The sequence below is a fragment of the Pezoporus flaviventris genome, unplaced genomic scaffold, assembly GCF_033815535.1.
Source record: "Pezoporus flaviventris isolate CSIRO_AGI_PZ_B2104156 unplaced genomic scaffold, CSIRO_AGI_Pfla_v1 ptg000047l, whole genome shotgun sequence".
Classification (NCBI taxonomy): Eukaryota; Metazoa; Chordata; class Aves; order Psittaciformes; family Psittacidae; genus Pezoporus; species Pezoporus flaviventris.
Window position 1 is genome coordinate 10,157,029 of NW_026892595.1, and position 26,330 is coordinate 10,183,358.

Below are 26,330 nucleotides of genomic sequence, written 5' to 3' on the forward strand. Positions count from 1 at the left end.
GCAGGCAAGACAGCCTTGGCAGAGGCAAGGCATCCAAAGCTCCTGCCGAAACTTGCATTACCTATAAAGGATTTAGTTCCTTGGCTTTCTGCCTATCTGCAGGGCTGTTTTGCAGGGGGGAAACCCCGCAGTGTGAGGCTGTGAGTCACAGAGCTGTGGCCATGGGGTGCTGCATTCCCCTGTGGGTGTTTAGGGGTTCACAAGGCATGGCACGCCTGCACCTCCCTGGCTGCTGCAAATTCACACCCCAGTTTACCACACAGACCAGCTCAGCTGCAGGTTATTTGCCTTGTGGCAGTATCCCAAGGACCTCGTGCAAATAAAGACAGCCCCCGTCCCTGTGAGCTTTCCTTTACAAAGTAAGATATCACAAACAGGGCAACAAAGCTGCAGGGTGGAGGAGGGATGATCTGTGTGCACAGCTGGGAGGTTTCAGGTCACCAGTTAGTTAGCCATCAGTAATCCCTACTGGCATTTTACCTGGCCATGATTGTACTTCTGATTTGTGGCAGGCTATCAAGAGTAGAAATGGGTCCTCAGGAGGCATATTCAGAGAGGGATTTATCTGAATAAATGAAGCCTGGAGGAAACCATTAATACATAGTGCAAGATACGGACAGCATTCAGTGCAGACCTTGCTGGTGGAGGCTGATACAGCATGATCTGACAACACCAAGTATTTTTTCTGGATGTTTATTTCCTGCAAACCAGGGGTCAGTTTGCCATACTCAGATACTGATGGTTAAAACAGACGAGAGAAAAAAGTCCAAAAAAAAGACAATTACCAACCAATCTTGATTTTCTGGCTCATTTTTGTGGTTCATGGACCAGACAGGGTTTAAAGCAACCTGGAAGACAAATTATACGACAACCAAGGGGCTACCTCCTGACTGTAAATACCAGGATGTTTTATGTTTCAGGGGTACCATTTGACACAGAGATTAGGAAATGGTGTTGCATTAGTTACTTTCCCTGATAGATCGCCCACAGTGGGGAAATTCCCACCATGGATAATGTTGCCACTTCCCAGATACTGGAGCAGCTGGAGAAATAAGAAGGGAGAAAAAGAACCCGGAAAATAAATCATGACATTTTAATTCATGTCTTCCCATACATCTTAAGGATTTTGTATGTGATATATATGTCACATACTCTACATACCTACTCTATACTACTGTTACACATACATATATGTATGTATGCTAAACAAACATATACACCCTCCAAAGCAAAATTATATTATGGTCTCATTCATGGAGCAGCTAAGTTAACATGCATTATACATACACATAAATACACACGCACACGTATAGCTGTGTATATATATATATATACAATATCTTTGTGTATCTATACACAGAGATAGATATGTATAAACACAAACACACTCACAAAATAGAGATACGTGTGTGTGAACGCGTAGACACAATTGGCAAGAAGATCCCCTTCTGAACTGTAACGCCATGACCATAATAATTTTACTACATCTGATGAGCCAGACTGTTGATGCATTACATTTCAACTGAGAGAATTTCTTACAAGCAACTGGTATAACTTATTTCTGCATGTTTTTGACGAGGCTTCTATTCAGTTTATCTCATTTTTTTTTTCTTTTTTAAGATATGTCGAATGGATGGAGCCTCCAGTTTTTTCCATTCCCAAGAAAGGTAGCTTGATGCTCTAGCAGTAACTTTAAAGTTGTTTTTTTTTCTTAAATTATAAAAAACCCTCATTATATACAGTATACATGTCTAATCATCAAAAAATAGAAGCAGGAGACATTCACATGAATTTTACCCTCAATAAATTAGCAAGGATGACACATTTTAAACAAATAGCAGGAACAGTTACTGCATTCCTTCTGTAATTTATTGCCTTCAGAAAAGGTTCAAATTACAAAATGGGTAGGGTGTAATGCTGTAGGCTGTTCAAACTGGGTTTGCAGTGTCTGCAACACTGGAACTAAATATTTACATGACTCTAAAAGATCTAATCTCTGGATTTCACCCCCCTCCCACCCCCTTTATTTAATTTGTATGCTATCTTTATCCACCACCCAGCACATTCCACACAGTCACTAAAGTTCATGAAAGAGATAAGTGGGGAGAAAAAAAAACTGTTACAAAAAAAAAAAAATCAGACTTTCAAAGGAAAGGAGGAAAGCTGTTTAAGGAATAGATCATCCTCATTAGAGCTGAAGTCTTGCAGCAACTTTAGTTGGATACATATGGATTCTAGCTGTTGTGTTCAGAGGCAGTGATAGCACCTGGGATCACTACAGACCCTGTCAAAGAGAAGTTGTAGTGGGGGAATCACCAAATGACAATCTTTCGAAACCTGTAAGGGCGGTCTTACCTGCAAAGGTTTGGAAAGCTTCAAAAGAGTCTAGAAATTCAGTAAGAACTCCCATAACACAATGCAATATTTTTCCAACTTGTTTTCATTCCCTGCTTACAATTAATTTGTTGTTAGTGTTGAAATAAGTATAAAGCACTAAGGAAAAAGAAATTGTAACACATTTGCTGTCAATCATTTGTTAAATAGGGAATAACGGGCACAAGATTTTTCGAGCCTGAACTCTGAATTCGGCTGGTTAATTGAAAAAAACAAATTATGGAGTAGAAGGTAGATTGTCTGTAAAGCTAAACAGATTAAACTCTAACACTGCACCCAAAACCAGAGCATGGAGTTAGGTGGTGAAGAGACCCTTGTATGGCATTCCCTGAATTCAGAAGGTCAATGTGACGGCAGCCTTCACCTGCTCTGAGAAATGTATCAGTGTGTCACATCTCCTCCGACCCTACAACTACTTTTGCTGCTGAAAAGCAATTGCAGGCAGGCAAGAAACCACCTTAAGGTACGCTGCTGACAGACCAATGTAGATGTCAAAACAGCTTGGAGGAGGCAGCTACCTGTGGACAAGTCTGTTCTGTTTGTATTAAAAGACTCAAAGATAGAAAAGAAAGCAAATGAAAGGGTAACAGAGCCAGCTAAAGCACACAGACACTCCACAGATATTTTCTTTTCTCCTGGGCAGTAGTGCCAATACTTAAAGTGTAACAGAAGTTAACAGCTGTTCCATATTTTCCCTTCAGCTGTGAAAAGTAGATGGAGACCCATACACTAAGATCAAGAGTCTCACCTTCACCCTTTTCTCTCTGTATTCTCTAAAAGAAATTTAAAAATCTCTTCAAAAAATGTCAGTTTCAACAAACAACTCCAAGGCAATATTGAATAGTTTCATTTTTATGATTGTTTCTTCGAATTTCAGGGGAGCAACTGAGTCTTTGGCAACACAAAAAAAACATCTGTTTAATGCTTTGCTACATTCTCACCTTTTGTAATGAGGTAACACTTGATTTTGCAGGAGTTATAAGGACTGTTTAACAAAAACCAAGATATGAATTTGACTTTCATACCTGATCTCTCAGTCTCTCCTGGTGTCCCATTATTGCTGTAGCATGGTGGGGATATTTCTGTTTCAGATGCTCAAGAAAAGCCTCTCTCTTCCTGTCCATTTCCGAGGTTTGCATTCCCAGTATTTCTTTGGAACTGCGAGGGCCACCTACTGTATGTCTTCGAGGGATGTTGCGGGTGGACTTTGAATTAGAGGAAGTGTGACTGTTTGGGGTCGAAAGGAGCTCTTTAGATCGAAGACATTCTGCATCGTCTAGTGATGTTACATGCAAATTGGTTTTTGCCTGGTCTGAAACAAACAAACCGAACAGTGTATTATAAAAACTCAATCTCAGCATTCATATTCATAAAAAATTAAAATTGTTGATGTAAAAGGTAGGTTCTTTTAAAAGTCTAGTAGCATTCAATGGCATGTTCTGCATCATTAAGCATATACGTGTTGTAAGAAGTGGCCCGGAAATAATTGCTTATATAAGCTATGCACAGTACTTATACACTTTTGACAAACAATCACAGTACTGCCTTACAGAAAAGTGAGCATCATTACAGTAGATGCTCCTTTTATATCATCTTTACCACTATGTGACTTGAAAAGAAGATCTGACAGGGCCCTTATTCACTCATCTTTAAAATCTACAGGATGCTTTCTAGGAGAAGAAACAGGTTTGTTCAATAGGCTCCAGGACACTTAATGGCCCTGTAACTAGTATCCTTAAGGATATCAACCGATAAAATTACTTTGACAAAGCAGATTTGTAATCCTTAATCTTTTTTTAGTGTGTTTTCAACATGCTCGGAAACACCTATGAAATAATAAGAGGGTTTTCCAGGCCTTTTTTCCTGATTTCTGACTGTGGTCTGGTTTTAAATTTCACGAATCTCCCTTGGATTTTATACGTCTCAGGACAGCAGGCTGGAAAATACTACATCACTTTTTCAATACACCATTTCTTAAGAAACGGAATAAAAACAAGTTTTGTGTGATATAAAAAGAAAAGGGGGGGGGGGGGGGGGGGGGGAAGAAAGAAAGAAAGCCAGATAAATTTTACAACTTTAAAATTTACTTTAAGACCAAAGACCATGATGACATTTGTGAAGAGACAGGCAGACGGGGAGGGTATGTAAGTACTGGCTTATCTTCAGGTAACTGTGTAACAGGAACCCTCTGGTGCATGAAAAAGTGTAGTCTGGAGCCTTGTTACCCAATACCTTTGAAAAAATCCCTCACTTCTTTGTCAGGAAAGGAAAAAAAAGAAAGAAGCATTGAAAAGGCCTCTCCAATTCTGATGTGGCTGATGTGGCCTTCCCCATCTTTCCCAAGCAGCCTCACGTGTCCCTGGGAGTGTTAACCCTTTACAGCACCTCCCTAGGAGCAGGAAGCTCCTTCCTTTATCTGTTTTTAATGCATCTCTATTTCTCTCCATCTGACACTTTTTTGCCTCGGAGCCCTTTATCCTCCCACCAACTGACTCCCCCGCGTGCTGCCATTTATACGGCACTGCTGTTTGGAAACAGGCACCTACTCACTTCTTTTTATGGTTCAGTCAGTCAGTTTGACACCCTGCCTACCACTTGCCTCAGGATTTTATGCTGAGGATTTTTCAGCTTTCTGGTGTGCATTGTCAATTGCCTGCCAAGTCCCACGTAACACCAAGCCCTGGTAATGAAGTAAAGCCTCTATTAGTGAAGCTGCCGCTGGTGAGATGTCCCACCAACTCACACAGAGAACCAGTTCTCTTGGATTTCACAGGACTGGGCCCTAAAAGGTCCTCCAAAGCCTCTGCATCTTTCTGTAAACTCCCTGTAATGCTCAAGGACTTCAAAATACCAGTAACACTCCCTTGTCCACAGTCGTGGAAACCTATCCTGAACGCAGAACAAGACACAAGAACCCAGACTGCAGGTGGTACCACCCTTCGATGAGCACCGATCTAGGCACAACTTTGGAAACGGGTTTGGTTCAAGGGGAAATATTACTCTCATGCAGACACAAAATGCCATCTGTGATCTCTGCAGCTCCTTCTAAGACCTTCTTAGAAGCACAATCCTGCCTGGTTAAACCTTAAGAGCAGCAGCCTCACATGTATGCATACACACATACACACTCACACACTCAACTTTTCCAAGCACAACCCAATTAAGAAGCACCGAACCTCACCGATTCCTGAAAATTCAGAGCACCGACTGCTAGGTACACTCAGATTGTTTGAGAAAAGTGGCAAAAAGGAGAGTTTTGCTTGTAAGCAGTCAAACTGATTTCTGAAAGCTGCACAGTCCTCTCAAAGGAAGTTACAGAGGAGGAAAAAGAGATGGGATGGGGCTGGCTGGAATATACCATCTTTAATTTGTTACATCAAGAGCCCAGAAGTTATATCCCTGAGGCAGCTGGAACAAAGGCAGCAGACATAAATAAGGGATTTCCTTGGAGCTGGAGGTAGTCAGCGTGAGCGTGGGTGACTGACTGCAGCAATTTGGTATAAACCCTTAAAGTATGGTCACAGAGGCAGTTTCAATCACTGAATTGGTGGCAGGTAGTTCCTCAAGAAGGCAGGTAAACCTACACTGGCAAACACAACCAAGAGCTCATGAATGTGTATTTCAGGTCCTAAATCTCTCTCATGTAAAGCCTTTCCCTACTCTGCACTTCACTCATTTCAACAGTTTAAGAAAGCTAATGTTTTGGAACATAAAGAGACATATCAAGTGTTTTACCGCTATTTGTTATTGGGTGAAACCTTGAGAAGGAATCAAAAATAATGTACTTTTCTTGCACTATATTAGAAAGATCAACAAACTCTCTTATTTTTCTTTCATATATTTGGAAAATACTGTATAAATAGCAATGAAAAGAAAGGAATGTAAACTATGCAAACTAATTGCTAGTCCTGCCAGTGTGCTGACCTGGGCATTCAGCAGGATCCGGCCGCATTACAGCACACAGCAGCACATGACTTTCTTTGCAAACCAAAATCTCTGTGTTTGAAGGTCTTTCCCCTTGTAATTGCTGAAAAAAAGTCTTCCTTGGCCACCTCCTAGAAAGGAGCAAGTGACTTTGATGAGGAGGTTGAAAGCTGGGATGGTGAAACCCCCGCTGAGTAGCTTGGGGCATATAAGCTCCACAGCTGCTGTGTGTGCCACAGTGCTAAAGGGAGGAGAAACTTGAGAGAAGTTTCTTGGATCCTGGAGTTGCTTAATAACAGTGTGGGCAAACTTTCCGTATCTTCCAAGTGAAGATAGTAGGCCTAGAAAATCAATCCTCACAGATAACTGTGAAATGTGTGAAGGATCATGTGATGGGTCCCAGAAGAGGGCTAAGAGCAGCAAAAGGATAAATTATGCAAGTACCCTCCTTGGAAAAGGAGTAAAGAGAAGCCATTGGAAAACACAGAGGTGTGAGAGTTTGTCTCCTTCTTTCTCTCCCTCATATTCAGAAGCTAAAAGCTGAAGGTCTTTCTGTTCAATAAAGTAGCAAGTCTACAGGAGAACAAAAAGCATGACATGCTGACTGACAGGGGAGGGCTTCGGTTATCCCAGGCTTGAGTAACCCTTACACTTGAGCTGCTTCTCTGATCTGAAAACAAATTTCAGGATTTCTTAACATCACCAATTACTACAGCGGACATAGGTACAGGAAAGGCCAAGGTCTGCAGAGGTGAAGTGGTATGTCTGGGATTATCAGGAAGATTATAATGAAGGATTAATTGCTGTGAGCTAGAAATTCAAACAAAAAAAATTAAAAAAAAAAAAAAGAAAGAAAGAAAGTCCTCCAACATGTCCTGGTATGCAATTCTTCTAAGTCACACCCTCCATGAAGCCTACAAAGGTCAGGAAAGTCATTTTGCTTCATTATTTTAAATGTTGTGAAGATTTTAGTAGCCCTGTTTTGCAATCCAGGTGACATGAGAGAACATAGTCAGAATAATTTCAGAAAGGAACAAGTATGGACTTGGCCCATACTGATACTATGAAACTGAGCCCTGAAGCAAACCACATGCAATACTTAAAGTTTAACGAAAGAATATAATTTTAACAGCGTGCATCAAACCCATCTCTGTTACATTTATGCTAGCAGTAAATTTGAGATTATTTGGAATCTTTCTAATTTACTCCACTGTCTTTACAACTGGCTCTTTTTCTAAGGAACTCTCAAATGTAAATTCTGGATATGGGCCAAAACTACTATGTTTGATTATGAGCTTTCAGCATTCAAACTTCAATCATAGGATTGGTCTGGTCAGACCTCTGTTGTTCCAGCTCCACAAGTATCTCAGGCATCTTCATACAGCCTATACAGAAGAAATGTTACTGAAGGCTTTTTTTCCCCTGCCTATTCAGACACATGAAGATTTCCATCCCACTAAACATAAACATATACAGACACAGATGCACGTGACTCACATTGCCCAGGATTTTAACTTGTAGAAAATTATTCAATAGAGCATCAAGCAATTAATGAACCCCCAAGTTAAAAGGGGGTATTTTTTTCTCCTAAATTCTCTATGCACTATTTTCTGGTATTACACACTTGTAAACTTGTGTGATTTCTTTTAAAACTGCATGTACCCAACCATGCACTATTCGTTTCAAAGCAGCACAGTCACAACTTTGTCTCAAGTGCCTGTAAGGAATACAATGCACACGAACAGAGAATGTCCACAGGTGCTCCACAGCTACTGTAACAGATACAGATTAGATCAGGCGTTTAGTCAAGCTACCTGAACGTCGTGCTCCACGTGGAATAGCCCACGTAGAATTCACCAGGAAATAGTTTCTATTCACTTTTAGACAAAACACATAGTGCAACAGTGACTGTACAACCGCCCCACAGCTGACCCGCCGTGAAAACCAGCTCATCACGGCTTGGCTTGGCTTCAAACCAAACCCAACGGGTTTCACACGGAGTACACTAACCCTGTGACAATCTGCCGCCAATCTCCCTCTTTCGAAAGTCACCCCGAGGAAAAGATGAGCTCAAACCCACTTTTGTGAAAGAGGAGCTGTTTCTCTACCATAGATGAAGCCGGCAGCGCATTTAAAGGGGACGAGACTTTATTTCTTCCCCCATTCCCGCGGGAGCAGCACCCTGCGCCGCGGGCAGGGTCCTGCCTCTGTGACAGCGGTGTAGCGTGCTCCCGGCTTTAGGTGTTAGACACAAATCTCTATAAAGACAAAGTTAAACTCTCAAAGTCGGAGTACTAGGGCAGTCTGCGGAGCCATAAGCACAAGAAAGACATGCTTTTTTTCAGTCCTTTTCCACGCATTCTGCCTCCAGTTATAACAAGCAGCAACGAGGGGTCCGTCTAAGCGCAACTCCATCTTTGCCTGATTCTCTTACTTACCCTTCATCTGCCTGCTGTCTGCTGAGCAAGCCCGGCACAGCTCAAGTTTCTGGCTTTCCTTTTCCTCCATTGTCCCTGCCTACCGCCCGGGCTCCCCTCTCCAACTTGGAAGGCGCAGCGCCGGGGCTGTCAGCGCCGGTCCCGGGGAGGAGAAGCGGAGCTCTGCCTTCCCCGGCGCCCCGCCGCACGCCGCGGAGCAGGACCGGGCTCCGGGGCAGTGTGAACGGCGGCGGCGGGCAGGCAGTGAGCCCCCCCCCCCCGGGCCGGGGCCCCAGCAGGTGATGGGCTTTCCTGCCGGCTCGCCCCTAGCCGGCTCGCTTCCCGCGGCAGCCGCCGAGCCTTATGAAAGGCAACATTTCAAACGTGATTACAGGCCTGAGTCTCTGCTGGAATCCGAATCCATAGCCTTTTAAATCTCTGTCATGGGACAAAAGGCTTTCCACCGAGTATTTTTTTAAGCTCGTAACCACCAAGCCCACAAACATTCCTGATAAACGCTCCTCTGTCTGTTTTAGAGTCTAGTTTAAAAGTAATTCATTATATAAGCGCTTTGAGTTTTGTTTTCTGTTGAATTCTTTCAGGCTGCTCAGAGAATGAATTAGGGTGAAAAAAAATCAAGATACAGGAATTTAACTTTAGTGAAGCCAATAAAAATGAATGGTAGCAAGATGTAAGAAGGGACTTGGGTTAAGAGGGATTTTGAAGCCTCAGTAGCAAAGCATATAGAAACATATAACTAATTCTCTTTTGGCAGATCAGAGGCCAGAAGCCTGCACAAGTTCCAATAGATCCACCAGGCTGCAAGGCAGAAAAGTAATATGGCTGAGAAGAATGAGATCAAATCCCACAGATTCCACCAGATGCCACATGTGTTGATTTAGTGGAGAATATATTAGACCTAATTAGTCTATCAAAATCATAACTCGGAGCCAGAGATGGTGGAACAAACTGAGTGTTGAGTTACAGCACCAAGACCAGAAAGTTTATCCGCAGACAACTTCTGAATTAGGTTAAGAACAAAGCATAACTGGGATATTAATGAAAATATGCAATTTCTCATTTAAATCAACCCTGTACTGCAACAGCAGATAACAGTTAGTATCTTGGATGTCTTTTAAACAGACCTAGCATAATCTGATCCTCCAAGCTGTCTTTAACTCTGACTTCAATATAACATCAGCTAAATTGCTTGCAATGACCTCTCAACTATCCAGTCCAGACAGGCTAGGAAAATTCCCCTACATTTCCTTCTACATTTCTATCTGGCAGAAATGTCATCCCGTCTACTTAGATTATTGAATGCAGAAATGTTTTGTGTGTATATAAATTCAATACAGAAGCTCAAGAAGAATCCTCCTGCCCCAATCCTCCCCCTTCCAGACAGAAAACCCATTTGAGTAAATTGCAACTAACAATTGATAAACAAACAGAACTATTGTTCATTATATCATACATACTTATTCTCTAACACTTAATAGATATTTATTTTCATTTTTAGCAATTAATTCTATATGGTCTTGGAGCCTGGCAAAGGTCCCAGAAATCTGGCACGGAAAACACAGAAAAGATGAAAATACAATCTAAGCATTAGCACTGCTATTTAAGGTCCTCAGTACAGTGCTCCCAACAGAATACTCCTATATTTGTCCTGCAATATAAAAAAAAAAAAGAACCAGTGTGATACACATTGTAGTTAGAATAGTGTTTTTACTGGCCTTGGGTTACTGCTCATTCTGATTGTGGACTATTTTAGGAGGAGAATTGATGGCCAGCCATCCCACTAATCTGATGTTGCTTTTTGTGATATGGAGGAATGTGCCTTTAACACTGAGGTTTTCCAGAGTCTGGACAAGCATGATGGGCCTCTTGCAACTTATATTCACAGCCAGCTGGAAGGAGGAGAGGGCTCTTACAGGAACAGTGATCACTGAACACGAATGACTTCAAGAAATGTGAAATAACTCAGAAACCCCTGATGGGAAAAGAAAGCCAGTGCAGTTGCCTAGAGTAGCAGCATGAAAGCTGCACCAAAACATCACCTGTAGGGCTCAGAAACTGAGAGTTAGGAAACTAAGGGCATTTAAAAATACCTTATCCTGAAATAACACAATGAAAAGCACAAACCATACTTGCCTACAAATGCCTAAAAGGAAGGTGCTTTTTAGCCTTGTGCAATACCAGAGTTCCTTCTGGAGATCAGTACAGTTTGTATGCAGATCAAAATCAGTGTACTCTAGCCCCTTAGGAGGCTTTACCTCCATCCACGGTGGGGGACCACAAAAACATAGAAAATTAGTTAAAAAAAAAAATTGTTAACATTAAAATACCTACTTTTAGCCAGCACCATTAGTTTCCACAGCCAAGAGCACAAGACAGAGAGTTGGTCTCTTGACTCCCCCATGGACATGTCCTAGTGAGCAGTCACATGCCCCTTGTGATAGTGCCAGCCAGGTCTGAAACTGCTGCTTTCATGGAAACAAGATGCTCTCACTGCTGAGACTAACACTAAATGGCCTTGCTGATGCTGCTAAAGGGCCTCAGCAACATGGACCCCCCCCAAAATGCAGAGATGAGATTGACACCCAGTTAGAACATCTGCAGCTACAGAAGTAGTTTCTTGAACAGGATTAAAGAGCATTGGCAAAGGGTGAGGCTAAACATGGCATGCTTCAGTATCACCAAAACCATACAAAACAAAAGAGCTCACCCAGCCTCAGAGGAACCATAATCACCTCTGTGGCTGCTCAGGACAGGGGACAGTTGGGATGGCAAGGTCTCAAAAGCATGTCCTCACTTTAAGGGAAAAGTCCTTGGTCCCAAATGGGATTTAATTAATACATGTAACAATGCTATTCTTAAGAGGTTACCTAAGTCTGTTTAAAAGAATTGGTGAAATTCCTTTAGCAGCTGAGAAACTGGAGACAGCCAGAATCTTATACTGTTAGGATCAAATAAGGAGCTCCCCAGCACAGACATTGGGATGAATCACTAACGACAAGTTAAATAAACTTGAGTAACAAGTTCACAGAATGCAATCAGCATTTGTTTATCTGCAGGATCAACAATAACAGTGGTTCCTTTTAATTAGTCTGCTCAGATCTGGACCCATCAATATCAAAACAATGCATGAAGAATAACTGCTAACAGGTTATGCTGTTTTAATTGTGTTTAAAATTAATGTCCCAGAGCAACTTAAACACTTCTGGGTTTAGTGTGTATGTAAAAGGAACGATTAACAAATACTGGCTGCACTCAATTAGTCAAACTTACACGACAATGACTTCATGGTTCTAGCAATTATTCATAAGGAAAAACCTGGGAAGTTAATTATTAATAGTTAAATCAGAAGAAGCATCCTGTAATTAAAGACATGTCTCAATATCCATGTGAAATCATGTAGCCACTGAGAAAAACGCCATGAATGCTCTATGCAGGAACCAAACTGTCTACCCTACTGTAGTCCAGAAACAAATATTAGACCTGGTGTGGTGATGCAGAAGCCTGGGAGGAATTCCAAGCACTCAAGCAGGTCACACTGTGGCACTGCCATTATGCAGCTAGAGCCTGCTTAGGCCTGCCCTGTAGGAGGGCAGCACCAAGAGGATGTTACATCGGGTCAGGAAAGGTCCCTCCACACTAGGAAGTCACAGGTGGCCATTCACTACCAACAGATTAGATCTTAAATGGAGAAAGTAACTTCAATTATAGAGAAACAGCACTTAGGGTGGCAAAACTCTGATTTCCACCTCCGCCAGCAGAGAGCAGCTTCAGTGTTGCAATTCACTGAGCACATCTCTGTTCTCAGTGAGTTCACTGCTGTCCTTGGAGCGGTCTCTCAATGCTTAAAACTAAAATAGACTCACTCCTAAAAGAACAGGACCATGTTCAGATAGTATATTATCAAAGATTATACAATACTAGCCACTAGCTTGTACAAGCAAAATGAAAAAAACCTCTCCCTGAAGGTAGATCTGTGGGGAAAGAGGTTTATACTGTTTTAAAATTAATTGTGTCCTGATTTGATATTGTACAACAAGGAATCAGAGGGTTTTATTTAATAAGTGGAAGGGGGCTTTATAATAATTTGGTCTTATTAGTTTAGTAAGGGATTTCAGTAAACTGGGTTCTATTTCTAATGCAAGGACAGTGGTTAAACTAACCCATGGTTAAAGGAAAACATCTGAATTTTATTTTAAAATTTATGATGACAAACAATCTAATACAACCTCTGGGATTATTTATCATTAAATTACCTTTGCTGCTATGAAGTCTGTGGAGAGTTCCATTATTTATGTTCCATGCATTCCAGTTCAGTTAAGAACTCTCATACACGAGAGGAAAAAATTGCCCAAGGAATGAAATGGCAACACTGCAGCTGAAGCAAGAAATAAAATTGAGTATGAGGTTCTCTACACGTCTCCATGACAGAACTTCAGTGTGTCTTGTTAGACCTACAGATTTTAGCTCTTCAGAGAAGTTCAGAGACTGAGTGGTGCCAAGAGCCACCACCAGTTTTAATCGCTAAAACAGCTATTAAAAAGAGTCACTAAGAGGTTGAACACAGATATTCAGGCAGTAGATACATTCAACTTTCTAATTCCATTTCAAATGGAGCTCTGGAATATAGGTGTAATCACCTGCCGCTTGTCATCACTGAGCTGTCATGTACAAAGAAGTGTCCCAGCTCACCTCCTGCCAGCAAGCACTGTGCTGTTAAGTGCCTTACACATCTCCAAGTAACAGAGATTCATTCACTCCACAAGACATTTTACTCAAGCTCGCAACTCTCACATCTGGACATCTACATTATGTTTCTGTTTTCCAAGTTTTATTCTTGTTTCCTTCCTCCCCCTCCCAAGTTTTTGAACAAGTGAAAAGGTCTGAATGCAGTAAACACCTGTGCATGTCCTAAATCAAACTGAGAAAAAAGACTTTTTGCTGCAAAGAAGCTCTAACATTCAAGTGGGGAGGAAAAAAAGAAAGACAATTTTTCTCTTCCATAACTTTATCTCCCTCTCTAATTTGGGGCAATCCCAACAAAGCTAACTCTAGATACACTTTAACATAACTTCCCTATCTAACGTTAATACTAGCATATTGCCACCAACACAGCCAACTTAGACCTTGGCATGCTACAGCTCTTCCTTATGCTTGCCAGCCTGGCCAGTCCTCCACACATAAAACTTCCCATGCAGGATCACCTATGGTAAGCAACGAGATCTGCATGCAAACACAGAAATAGAAAATATGAACATCTGTTTTTGTAAGGTACCAAAGAAATCAATGTGAAAGGAAAATGTGCTTTACATCACAGAAATTTTAATCACTAGAGTTTAATTAAATAAAAAGCAATATGTGGGTGGGAAGGAACAGTAGGGAATTGCTTCTGGGGGAGGTGAAAGAAAGGGAGTGGAGGTCACTTTTAAGTCCATCTGCTCTACATTCAAAGTCTATTTCTCCCCAGTGTAAAGCATTTTGGTTTTGATAAGTTCCCTTTTGGATGAATTCCCTCAAACAGAGCTCTGGTGAGGGTTTGAATTCAAACTGGTCCAACCTTTTAGCGGTACCAGAACAACAGACTTAATGCCTGACACATTGACTGTTGCTGGTTTCACAGATGTCTGCAGGATCTGGTTGTAAATGTACAAGACGGCATGCTTTAGTGATCAAAGGTATCAAGGATTTCTCTCTGCAAAGTACAGTTATACTTTAAAAGAATCACAAGAGATCCTTTATTTCAGCTTGGTTACCAAGTATACACGGAGTTTATAAGATTGTCAGGTAACCGCTTGAATTAATGTGAAATACAAAGTGTACTTTGATGGAGCTTGGGTCCAGAAATAATACAATAGTTTAAGTTATGTTGTGATCACTGTAACTACTTACTTACCAACAGTCAATTCTGATAAATATTCTACCACAAAATAATAGTTTAAATAAAGTAATTAGTAAATAATTATTCGAAATTAACACAATGGTACCGGTATTGTCAACTCACAGCATTCAGACAATTCATGTTGATGGTCTTTCTTAAAAGTTACTTTTGGGGAATATTATTCATTTTATTCACCTCTGGGCTGTACACAATCATAGATTTGACTTTTCTCCACAATGTCACTGGCAAGAACTATGTTTTTTTCTGAGCCTCGGACTAAAATCACAGGAGAGGTCAGCACCAGTATGACTTAATATATTGAGCATTTTTAATTGTTCTTACTACAGCTTGTTTCCTGCCACAAAAGCGGTACTACACAGCAAATGACAATCTAAATGTCTGAAAAGAGATAAAGATAAGCAGAATAAATTCTTACAGCTTTGTTTCCGTGTGGAGCTGATTTCTAACCCAGCATGGATAGTCACAGGTTGCAGCTTGTAAAGCTTTTGTTTCTACTCCTTGTAGAGCACCAGCTCCTGAAGGCATATGTAAGAGCACAAGGATAGTGTAGAACTTCCTCTCCAACACTTTATATATCCCCTTCCTTCAAAAGTGCCTCTCTGACATTCCCAGGCCACACTGATGCTACCATTAAGACAGCTGATTAGTAAGAAAGCAATCAGAGCTGACAGCAGTGGCACTCCTGTTCTTTCTCAGGCCTACCCAATCTGTTCTGCCAGGGTGCACACTTATTAATTCACTCTTCGGTATCGAGGATTTCATAGCTTTAGGGCAACAGGGACCATTTGATTATCTTGTCTGACTTCCCATCTAACACAAACCATTAAATTTGATGTGGGGTCCTCACACGAAAGCCAAACACTTAAATGAGGTGGAGATGACCTTACTGATCTCAAGAGACCAGTGTTGCATCTGCACTAACATTTGTTTCAAGCACCACCACATGTGCAGAGATCTACCCAGATGATCAGCATAAGAAAGGGAAGAACATCAAGCTCCCAACTAACTTAACCCTGAGAAAAGTTCTTTGCCTTTAATTTGCCAGGTGAGACATCCACTTTAAAAAAAAAACCCAAACTATCCTAACCTCAAAGCTGCTGTGTGGTGCACACATCCAGTCACTGTCTCCAGCACAGTTAGTCTCTTATGCATGAAAAAGAACTGAAAGGAGGAAGAAAAGCACCCTGAAACATACTTAGCACAGCGTACATGGAGGGGAGCAAATCCACCTGAATGCTGCAGATTACCGGCTAAAAGCTGATTATAATCATTGTCTTTAACACAGAGCTGCCAGTGCTACAAGCATATTATTTGAGGGCATTTTAGCACGGAGGCCCACAAAGGTGGCTGATGGAGCTGACAGCACAGGTATACCACATCCAGCAGCAGCAGGACTGCCACGACCCTCCACCCTGCAACAACCACCACCATAAATACAGGCTTTCTTCCTGCACCTGGCCCAACACGGCTTTGCAAATATACTCATTTCACAGCTATGTTATAGTTAATTGACTGATGTTTAGTTACCCGCAGTGCTAAGAAATTGCTTCCTATTTCTTCAGGGTAAAGTTGACTTAACTTCTATTTCCAGCAATCAGAGTAATTCCTCCTTTGCCAGCCATACACATCAGTGCTGTAGGACCTGCACTCGGCAAGAAAGCCACTTCACAACCTCCTCTTCAATCATTCACATCAGCTGGGCTCCTGAAGTCTTGGTTTTCATCTTGGTAAACATCTTCATTTTCTTTCTAGTATGCCAGTCGTCTGCTAGCAGGATTATCAGAGCCTATTCTTCTGAACTTAATATGCTAACAGTAATAAAAGGGTGTGTGATCTAACTTTACCTCTGAGAATACCAGTGCAGCTGGATGCTGCACAACAGCAGGGAGCCCCCAGGGAAAGGGGTGTAGGGCTGGAGCACTCCTCCCAGCTGGGACAGGGAGCCTGTGGCCACAGCTACCTCCTCACAAAAGAGGGACAGGGTGCTTTGGTTTGGCAAGGGCAAAATGTCCCAAGCACTGAGCGAGCTGCAGTGTCATGACTCTGGTGTCATATCCTATTTCTCCTACAAGGGGAAGTCTGCTCCGTCTGTGCAACACTACTGGAGAAGATAAAAAGGGAGAGAAAGTAACGATGATCTGTCTCATCAGGCTCCAAGAAGCACACAGAATTGCCTGAGGTGAAGGCAAGAATAAGCAACGTCAGCACAGAAAGGTGTTATAGAAGGTTTAAGCTTATTCAGAAGTAGAGCCTCTGTCTCTCTAATGAATAAATACATGACCCAAGACAATTTAATTCCAACTGGTTTGTATTTCTTACAAAAACTTCTCAAACAATGTGGTGACTCACAGGTGAGCTCTCCGCTGACAGCGTACAATGACATCGTATTAGTTATCTCCCTTTACAAACTCTAAGTCTGCATTGGGATAGACGAATATGTCTCATAATATAGCACACGCCTTTACATGCAGTGTAGCTGAGGAGAGGGGACAGGCAGTAAGTAGCAACAATGACAGGTTCTCTTCACTCCAAAGGAAAAGGTTGTTAACACTAGTTGGTAACATATGTTTACTGAATACACATGTATCCCAATAATCTGATTTCCAAGACTGATCTGCAGAAGTATAACTTTGTAATTTATTCAATTTTATTTATGATTTTCATGCTATTGCCTTACTCTTTCATAATTAACACAACAAGGTCCAATGATAAATTCATACTTTTCCCCCCTGTTTTTGCTTTTTGCTCCCATTAAAAGATGCTACTTCAAGACTGCAGCTGAATGAAACCTAAACCCTTTTACCAGCTGGAGAAAATTCTGGACAGCCGGAAGGAAAGAAGTATCAAAATCTCTTTGACACAAGATGACAATATTACTTATATGCCCCCATTTATTTTTATAAGCTCATATAAATCCTCTCTCACAGCAGAGAGTAATGCAGGAGTGCCCTTGGAAGAGGGCATTGGGTAAGCAAAATATGCGTTTGAAGCCCATGAGTAGTATTCATTCTATGCTTTTAGTCTGCTTTTTTTGCAAGGAGTCTTGATGTAATAGTGCAAATGAAGAATAGCTGGATCCTGCTAGAGAAGCTCTAGCCAGAGCTTTCCTCTATCCAGGACTATGGGAGGAAACCTAAGTGCAGAAGATGGTCTGAGGAATGGAAATTAGGACAGAGGGCTTTACAGGTCTGACATCACTTGAAACATCTATGTCAAATCTGAACAGTTTTCAAAAGAAGTGCCTAAATGCAATCAGAAAATACAGGTTGAATACCGCAATTAGGGGGTAAAATGCTACAGGCAGTAATTATCTACCACTTTCTTTCCTCAGCCATCAAAGAAGGTAATTTGTTTGTTTTCCCTGCCCTGCAAGGAAAAGACTGGGTGGTCTTCTGACTTTAAGAGCCTGAGAAATATTCCTCTCTAGGCCAAGGCCACACCGAACCTCCAGGGCATCATGAGGTCCTTTTCAACACTGTCTTACACTGTACTTGATTTTAGTCACAGACATTAAGACTGTGGCAGTGCTTTGCAAATCATCACTAAATACCTTTTCTTCATAGCTCCATGCAAATCTCAGGAGTGTTTCCAAGACACGAATAAAGCCTCGGTTGTTGAAAAGTAGCATGTTTTCAGTTCCTCAGCTGTCTTCATCAGCATGGGACTGCCATGATGCAGGGAGTCTTTATTTTTTTAAAGACTAATTCCTCTTCATCTTGTGGTTGTCACCAGTTGTAAGAATATAGCAGCTTTATTCTATACATGATAAGTAACTATGAATTTTGATGAGGTGACATCTCAATAAAATACAAACATAAAATCTTGGCCCCTTGCAGACAGCTTTAAATCATCCACCTTCAATTTTTTAAATAAAGCAGCTAATATATTGCTACACATTCAGGCTTTAAAAAATTAACTAAAAAATTTTGTATCTTCAGCCCCGTCTCAAATAACATACATCTGATAATACCTATGCTCAAAGACAGGCCATTTAAAGACTAAGTTGTCTGCGTACCAAAAATCCTAAGTCATAGAGTGTTCAGTGTTGCAATTCAGCTTTCCTTTTGCAGCAAGAGGAAGCTAGGAGAAAATGGGGCAGGAACCAGGCTGAAAAGCTTTCTGAAAGCTGCAGCTGCAGCCAACAGCTGAAATTTAAAATCAGACATTATTTTCTCTCGTCATCTTGTGGGCTCTGCCACAGTATTCAATAAACCACAAATTCAGCCACAGAGGCACTATCACTTGTAATTTTCTTTTGCTGATGGAGCTAAAATAAGAACCAGAAATACTTCGCCCTGACTTCAGAAAGCAGTGTATGTCACTCCGCAATAGACTCTTGACACGTTCCATGTGGACAATGTGTTAGGCAAGTAGCAAACCCCAAATGTGGTCCTGTGAAAATAATAATTTCATGTTGCAGGGAGAACCTCAAACACAAGATCATATGGGCTGGGGAAAGCAGAAGCAAGAACTGCATTTCCATTTCCCAAACCAGTGAGCTAGCATGTGATAGCCAGCAGATACCCTTGGATTTCCACAGGGCATGTGGCAACATCCCTTGGTAAAGAAAGAAACAAAGAGAGGAGATACTCCTATTGATAAAAAAATTGAATAAAGATATTAAAGATGCTATAGGAACAACAGCCAAATTCCCCAGGGGATGGAGATTACCAATGACATCACAGAGAAAGCATTGGTCCAGGCAGCCCTCAGCATTAGCGAGATGGAAAAGAGGGCCTAAGTGAGGTGGCAGAGCTTCCTGAGAACATTACAATATTCAGTGAAGTAAAGACAAGGGCTGATTATGAAGAAGAGATTTCACAAGATTTGCTGACTAGCTGGTAAAGTGACAGATGAAATCTCATGTAGATAAATGTAAAGTGATGTACATTAACTTTGAACAGACTATTACCACTCAGAAAGAGAGTTTGAAGTTATAACCATTTAATGAAAATTTAAGCTCAGTGCTCATTAGTGATTAAAAAAACAAACATATTAGAAAATGCTAGGAAAAGAATAGTGAACAAGACAGATAATATCATTACGCTACTGTACAAATCCACAACCTACCCACATTTTGAATATTGCATGCAGTTCTAATTCACTCCAGGTCAAAAAAGATATAGCAGAAGAAGAAATGTTAAGAAAAAGGCAGCATGGATGATCAAAGTTATGGAACAGTTTCTGTACAAGGAACAACTAAATTATGTAGGAGTCTCCATTCTGAAAACAGATGACTCAAACATCTGTTTGAGGTCTATAAAAATGAGAGACAGAGAGGAGCTGAATAGGAAAAGACTGTTCATTGTCTCTCTCAATACAGACTGTAAGGTCATCAAATGAAACAGGTAGGCTAATGACTCAAAAGTACATAGATGTGAATATAATTTTACAGATCACTATGGAACTGATGGTAAGCTGGGGAACTTCTTGATGAGACACTGCAGTTGCTGAGTTTAAAAAATAAAATAACAAGTTAATGGAAAAAAAATCCATTAAGCACTGTTTAAAAAAAGGGATATAATCCTTGTTTTATTTAATGTAAACTCCTAATCATATATTGCTGGGATCTGGGAGGATATTCCAGAAGTATCACTATGTACTCTCACTGATCTTGTATTCTTCCCTAGGTAACCATCATTTAGAGACAGGTTGTTGGGCTGCACCTCTGGTCTGACCTCCTACAACTGCTCTTACACTTGACAAAGTATGAGAAGCCCTAATGCTGACAGTAACACTTTGTCATACGTGATAAACATAAAGAAATAGAAGCACTTACAACAGAAAAATAACAAGCCCAGATGTAATCAAAACACTGCTGTGTAGTGCGAATCATACAGAAATCTCTTCCTGGGGTGAGGATATGGGAGAGAATGAATGGCATACAATATGTTAAGTCATATCATCTCATCTATTGTATAAATGGCCTTAAACATTTGTCTACACAGGGAAGTTAGTGTAGTGAAACCTAAAGAATGAATTTGCAGTGCTTCAGCTATTCCCCAGAGGTGGCAGACAATGCAGGGTAAATCTTACACGGCATCAGCATCTAAAGCTCTGGCTACCACCAAGTGTCAGAATGCTATTAAACCTTTTGTGCCAGGGATCTGCACAGCTTTGGGGGCTGAGATCATCTTTTCTCCCTTATTAATCCCCCATTATCGAGATGCCACGCTGGAGGACTTTAGGTGCCATGACTCAGGCTGAAGCAGAGAGCGGCATCAAGCATCCCTCACCCTTCCCCATCCTTCTGTAATACAGGATAGAGAGTAAGGGCAGGTAAGGCTGTGCAGATCAGTGCATGGTACTCCACAGTGTAGTACAGGGATCAGTAGGATCTTTCACAATTTGCTTATTTAGAAACAGGAAATCTGAGTATCTGCCCACACTACCACACACAACCTCCCCATGAAGGCATCATGATGTCACATGATTTGTCCTTGTAGTTCTTTGGAATTTGCCTTTACTATTTCCTTCCCTTGCTGTGGGTGTTTAACCACTTCCCTGTTTTCCTATTCCAAGAAAACAGGAGAACTGCTTTTTTTTTTTTTTTCAGTCAAGAGATTTTTGAAGGGCAAAGAATAATACACCTTTTATTAAGCAGCTATGCACAGTAAGAAACTTTTTACTAGCAATTTCTCAAGGAATGTTATGACTGGCTGACTTGAAAGAGGCCTATCCAGAATCTCATTAGAGTTTCAAGTACTTTAGAAAGCAGTTCTTACTGAATTAACAAACTTTCAGAAAAGTAACGGCAGTTTCATTCCTGAGATTATGTACTTCTGTGCTAACTGCAGAAACATATCGGACTAGTGATGAGTGTCGTGTGCTTGGAGGTACCACAGTAACAGGGAACTGCTGGGATATGTTGGAGAAGACTCTCCGTAAACATTTTATTTGCATGATTAAATACTGTTTTTCAAAGTGATGCACATATGACATGATATACAGTGATGTATCTCAGTAACTCTTGATCCAGAAAATCTGACGTGGTTGAAAGAACAGACCAAACACAAAAGCTTCATGGGTGTGGAGTACATACAGTTCACAACACCTTGCATAAGCAATCTTTGCATACTGGTGTTTAGACAGAGCAGCCAAATCTGTCCTCTGTTGGCGACAAAGGCCCCTGCATACAAACTTGGAAAGGTGGCTGCAGGCTGGCAGAAGCACTGCTTGTTCTAGAGTTGGTTTATCTGCAATATTGACACTGCAAGCAATTGAAAATCAGAGTGCTACTTTCTAGCTGACAGGACTTAGATACCACCAAAGAATCCCAGAGCTTCCTTCTTCTGAAGGGAAGGCAGCCTGCCACACCTCATCAAGTCTCAGCTATAGAAGTACAAAAATAACATCAAACTAGTGTCAGCTATGTACCTAGGTGAAACAGGAACCTGCTGCAGGTTACTCATCCCACTCATTCTAGACACCTATTATAGGATGGGGTGAATTAGTCTCCTGAGATGCCTCTCCATAACTGGAAAGCAGCATACACATTATTCTAAACGACCAGCACTTGTAAGGCCAGTGTTACAGGAGATGACTCTTACACACAGGCAGAGCAGAACACAGGTTGTTCAGAGGACAGCTCTCCATTGCAGGCAGTGGTGGTCTCTTGAAAACATCTGCACAAACGTTTTTTGGATGGTATCACATTTCCTTAAATAGTTCTGAGAATAAAATATTTTTTGGTTTTATTTGGAAAAACATGTACTGTCTATACATGGAAATATCTTCTAATACCCTTCAGCATTTCCACAATGTTTTAGACAGTGGGTGATTCCCATGTAGACTGTTTTCCTCAAGAGCCACGCATATATTTAATCCTAAATTTTAGACTTGTGTTCCACATTCTCGTATGAAGACTTTCCTATTTCTATTTTTGCCCAGCACTTTTTGTCATACTGTTTTTCTGCCAGCAGACTAGACAATCAGTTTCTTGAACACGTCTCTCTTGAAACAAAACTATTCAGCTCCGATTGTATTCTAAGGAGACTCTCACCATCATAAAATGTTGTTTTACAAGGCTAAGGACTGTCTGTCTTTCCTTTGCACTACATTTCTGTTTGCAATTCCATACCAGATGGAGTTGTTGCATGACTCCTGGCCAGCCTTTGAAAACCAAAGCATGAATCCTGCTCTTAAACTTCTGTCCATAACACTTCACGAGTGGTTGCTGTGGCTGTGCCAAAAGAGTTGCAAACAGCACTTCCTTCTACACTTTGACCCCAATCCATGTAGACACATCGTGGCATCCACACCGGGCTCTGCTGAGCAGTGCCAGGATCTCAGGTCTATGCAACATACGGCACCACACAGAGAAGGTAACACTTCTTCCTCTCACGTAAACACACACACACACAGGCTGTGACTGCCTGCTTAGCTCTTTCTTCGCTCATCTTTTGGCTTGTCTTCTTCAACATATTTTGCTGACAACTTATCTTACTTTGCTCCATATAGCCCTTTTTATTCCCCCACAAAACACAGGAATAAAAACTGCCAGTATGTAAAAGGTTGACGTTTCAAAGCTGTTAGTAGCTGGACAGGAATGGATAGTTGGACTGTTGAGAGGCAGCGAGTTGGGCTGGGGGTTTACAACAGCCAGAGGCTGTTCAGCATCAGTGTGACTACCTACAGGGAAAGCGAGCAGCCACCTCCTGCGGGCATTGAAGCTGCTATCCCTTAAAGCACACAGCCCAGCAGGACGAGAGGGAAATCGCTTCCTGTCTTGCTATTTTGTCTTAAGACTTGTCCTAGGTTTTCACTTTGTGGTCATCAGACGGCTATGCTCAATGTCCTGCCAATGAAATACATGCAATTTTTGCAAAACTAAACAAACAGTTTCTTACCATGGAAAGTCCCAAAGCACTGAGAAAATAGGTTGATCTCCACCCATTGTCTGTTTCAAAACTTCCTTTGCAGCTTCAAGTTACAGCCCTCTAATGAAAGTGTGGGGAAAACAGATGAACAGAGAAACCAGACTTTGCCAATAGAGATATTAACAACATGCAAACCACTTTTTTTTTTAAGATTTTTTTTCTTTTTTAAGATGTTTTTAAAATAATTTGCCTCTCCTCCTCAGTGAAACAAAATGAGCTCCAAAAGAAGAGTATGCAGAAGCATGTCCTGTGTACTCCCTATGTCTGGTGATGGTGGGAGCTGTGCCATAGGCAGTGGGCAGACTTCTCCTCCCAGGTAATTAAGGAAAGTGCTGTGCACAAACCCAAGACTGAAGTCACATCATAGCAGATTGCTAACGGAAGATCCCCATCTGAGAGAAAAGTCCAAAAGCTTTATCAGGCCTGCATAAGAAAAGTTAGTTATCTTAGATGCTGTTTGGGAAACCTCAAACTGTGATCTTCTAGTTCTCTATAAGGAAGGCATGAAACAGTTTAAAATATCTGGTGCTGCCTCTAAGACCTTACTTGTTCTCAGAGGGAAGCCTCAGACGTCTGGCTTTCACCACAGCCCCAAAACTGGCTAGACCACAAGAGAATCTGCAGCAAGCCAATATAATTAGACTGATTAACCACTAAAACTCTACTTAAGATCTCAAAATAGGTCTTATGTGGAAGATGGTACATTTTACTCTGTAAAAACTCATGGCACTTGTTTTTGTAGTTACACTGATGATGCATGGAGGCATGCATGCTTGGCACTTTGCTCACTCACTACAATGTCATCAGTATGAACTGCTAAGTTCTGAAGAAAAACTAAACTTTTATAATTGTATTTTAGTTGCTGGGTTTGATGCCTGGTTGGTGATAAAAACAAAACAAAACATAAAACCACCAAATACCAGCTGTGATGCTGGAAGAATTTTGAATTGCTCATATAAAGTACCTGCACATGGGACATTCTGCTTTACTTCTTAACATTACTGCATTTTTTTTTTTTCCCAGGGATGGGGCTGGATTTAGACCCCAAGAAAATATTAGCATTGCCTATGGAAAGAAAAATACCAATTAATATATAGCTGATACATGTATATTAAAAAAAAAAAAAAAAAGAAAAATAAAAAGAAAAAAAAAATTAAACTTGGCAAAGCCTTTATACATATTAGATAAAAGTCTTAGAAAACAGATGCTCCTTCTTACCAGCAGCCAAGATCTTCTAATAGCCCTACAACTTGTTAATCAACTAACATATGGTACTGCTTTAGGAAAACACACCATTCTGATTTTGCATTTACATGGTCTGTTTCCTACAGAACTATTGTCAAGATTCAGCCATTATACTATAACCTAGTAATCTTTATCCTTATACCTTAAATTAATCAATAAGCACAGAAATAAGGAGAGAATTGATTTAAATCTAAACAGTAAGCAAAACTAATTTTCACATGGTTTCCAATGATGGATCAATTTCCTCATATAATGATGAACCTCACCAGTCTGTAAAAAAATCACAATTTGCTGCAAAACTACAACCTAAACAGTCTGATGACTTTGACTTAAAGCCCCTGAAAACCTCATACATTAAGTGTTTTGGGCAAAACTAAACTGTCAAGGCAAAGGTTAATGTGGCTTTGTAATACCTGCAAAAGGTGGTTCCCACATATGCATAACTTTATTAATGTGTTTTAACTTCTTACTTCCTTACTGTCTCCTAAAAAGACACTATAATTCACTTACAGACAATGTACTTCTAAACACATACTAGGTTAAAAAAGAAAGTAATTAAGGTTTCTTTTTTAATGGACTCTGTGCACTTATGTAAGTTTTAAACCAGTATTGCTTTGCTTCCATACTCTTTCTCAGCCTGCCACTGCCTTCATTTACCAATACTACCAATACTATTAAGCCCAATGGTTTTGCACTGCAGACAGGTATGGTTTGGCTGCTGTGGTTCTTTCTGCAGTGCCACTGCAGCTCTGCAGCCCGGAGTGTGCAAGCCCTGGCAAGGGTCCATTAAAGCTGTGGGGTACCAGATGCTGTGGGCTTTGCAGCAAGTGGCACGAGTATTTTGGTGTGTCACCCCATAGACACGGTGACATCCAAATAGCTGCAGTCGCAGTGTGGAAGGGAACAACTGTCTCTGCCCAGACATGGAAACTGTAAGCAAGAACAATGAGATTTGGTAAAGAAAGTCTATAAAGCAGTAAAGATTGTGGAGAAAGCTTGGGGGGGGGGGGGGGGCATTTCTGGTTTATGTTTGCTATTTTAATTAAAGATAGGCAGTTTTGAATATATATGGCCTATACAGATTCTGCCCTTTTTTGAGGCCTTTAGGAGGGCTTGGGTTTTGGCTGGTTTTTAATGCTTTTAACAACAGACGCAGATGTAGCACAGTTCAAAAAGCACTTTCAAAGTACTGTCATATAGAAGCTTGTTTAGAAGTACAAAAAGAATTGCCTTACTACGCCACTTCTCAACACTTGGAATGACAGTGGGTGCAGTTCTATTTAAAAGAAGAGATAACTGGAAAATTTCTAAATGCCTGAAACATACTAAAAGCACCCAACATTTACAGACAAATTACCGATTTTCTGTCAGGATTTCCAAAGGCAGGATAGAAATGAAAGTAAAGCACGTCAATTCCTGAAACTTCCTAAGTTACAATTTAAAAGTTGAAATCTGAGCTTTCACTTCCAAGAAATACAAAGGCCCAAAGTTAAAGCACAAGAAAGTGATGCAAGAAAATCAAAATAGAGAACATGCAGCAACCTTTAGTTATTC

At 40.9% G+C, this 26,330-nt stretch overlaps 1 protein-coding gene across 16 annotated transcripts in view; it reads right to left on the reverse strand.

Annotated features, from left to right (window-relative positions):
* Window positions 1–26,330, reverse strand: part of KIAA1217 (KIAA1217 ortholog) — a 373,707-nt gene that overhangs the window by 171,627 nt on the left and 175,750 nt on the right. For 13 of the 16 annotated variants that reach the window (XR_009746054.1, XM_061468242.1, XM_061468241.1 and 10 more), the window contains one exon: window positions 3,420–3,706. Coding sequence is in view for 15 of the 16 variants with exons in the window: in XM_061468242.1 (XP_061324226.1) it covers window positions 3,420–3,706 (287 nt within the window). In the remaining variant the exon portion in view is untranslated. Of the gene's footprint in view, window positions 1–3,419; window positions 3,707–8,756; window positions 9,144–26,330 lie in introns of those variants that run through there. The other 3 variants (XM_061468240.1, XM_061468244.1, XM_061468253.1) reach the window with 3 other exon arrangements.